Source organism: Dipodomys merriami, unplaced genomic scaffold (genome assembly GCF_024711535.1).
Source record: "Dipodomys merriami isolate MVZ:Mamm:240054 unplaced genomic scaffold, mDipMer1.0.p SCAF_3, whole genome shotgun sequence".
Taxonomy (NCBI): Eukaryota; Metazoa; Chordata; class Mammalia; order Rodentia; family Heteromyidae; genus Dipodomys; species Dipodomys merriami.
Window position 1 is genome coordinate 42843604 of NW_027204492.1, and position 1196 is coordinate 42844799.

Consider the following 1196-nt stretch of genomic DNA (forward strand, 5'->3'; position numbering starts at 1 on the left):
AAATAAAGGCTGGATGCTCAAAGACATAAAACTCTCACTATTTTCAGATGATATAATTACCTTCATAGAAAATTAGAAAGAAATTGCATTTTGTTTTTTTACACTTAATCACATTTTCTGAGCTTATTTCAAAGAATAAAATCTTAAAAGAATATTACATGCTGGCATAAAGACTTTTTCTACTCTATACAAATATCATTAAGCTATTCAAGAATTGTTATGACTCTTCAGCTTGTGTTCCCAATTGTGGTTACTGAGCTTCTCATCATGTCTACTCACAAGACTTTCAGAATCAAGCAGTTTCTGGCCAAGAAACTAAAGCAAAATCGCTCCATTCCCCAGTGGACTCGGATGAAAACTGGTAACAAAATCAAGTACAACTCCAAGAGAAAACACTGGAGGAGAACCAAGCTGGGTCTGTAAGGAATTGCTTCAGATGCCCACATATTTATGCTCTACCACGAATCAGTCAAGCTGAAACATCAATACTGCCTGGGCTGACAGTTGGGCATTTTTTAAAATTGATTTTTCTTTGGTTATCTTAATAACGGGCATAGTAATAAGCATGTAATAAACAGTAATAAACATTACATTTGGAAGAGAAAAAAAAAAGAATTGTTAGGAGGCATAGTATTTTGTCTCTGACACCAGTCTACAAACTCAAAAGGAGTTAGTATTAAGCTAAGGGAAAATTGAGGTGAAAAGGAGAGTTTGTCTTTTCCCAGTTATGCATCCAGAACCATAGATGATTGTGATACTCTCTGACTGTGAGGGAACATCTTTGGGATTGAGAACACATGGTGGGATCATATGATCTAGGTTTGATTCCCAATCCCCACTTGTAGCTGATGCTATAGATAGATCCTTTCAGCTTCCATTTCCTCTTTTGTAAAACCAGTATACTAGTAATACCTACTTCATAATTTGTTTAGTAAGGATTAAATGATGCAAGTAGAGCTCTTCAAACAATCCTTGTGATGCAGTAACAGGTATTTACATTAAGGGCTTCTTAAAAAAAAAAACTTACACCAAACAAGGAACTTTGAAGCACAGAGACAGAGATAAGGAAATTGGTTGTACCTTTTCATTTTCAGTTCTTTTGCTAAGGGGTATGGAGATTCATGGTCCTTTAAGCAAAGCCAGAGTTAGGTATTAAATACCAAAAGACAAATGGTAAGGAAGTATACAATCTTCTC

General features: G+C 35.2%; 1 protein-coding gene across 1 annotated transcript; it reads left to right on the top strand.

Annotated features, from left to right (window-relative positions):
* Positions 1-267: 267 nt before the first annotated feature.
* On the top strand, positions 268-423 carry LOC138839453 (large ribosomal subunit protein eL39-like). Its single transcript, XM_070039027.1, has one exon. It carries the CDS (start codon positions 268-270, stop codon positions 421-423), a length of 156 nt encoding a protein of 51 aa, XP_069895128.1.
* The last annotated feature ends 773 nt before the right edge of the window (positions 424-1196 follow it).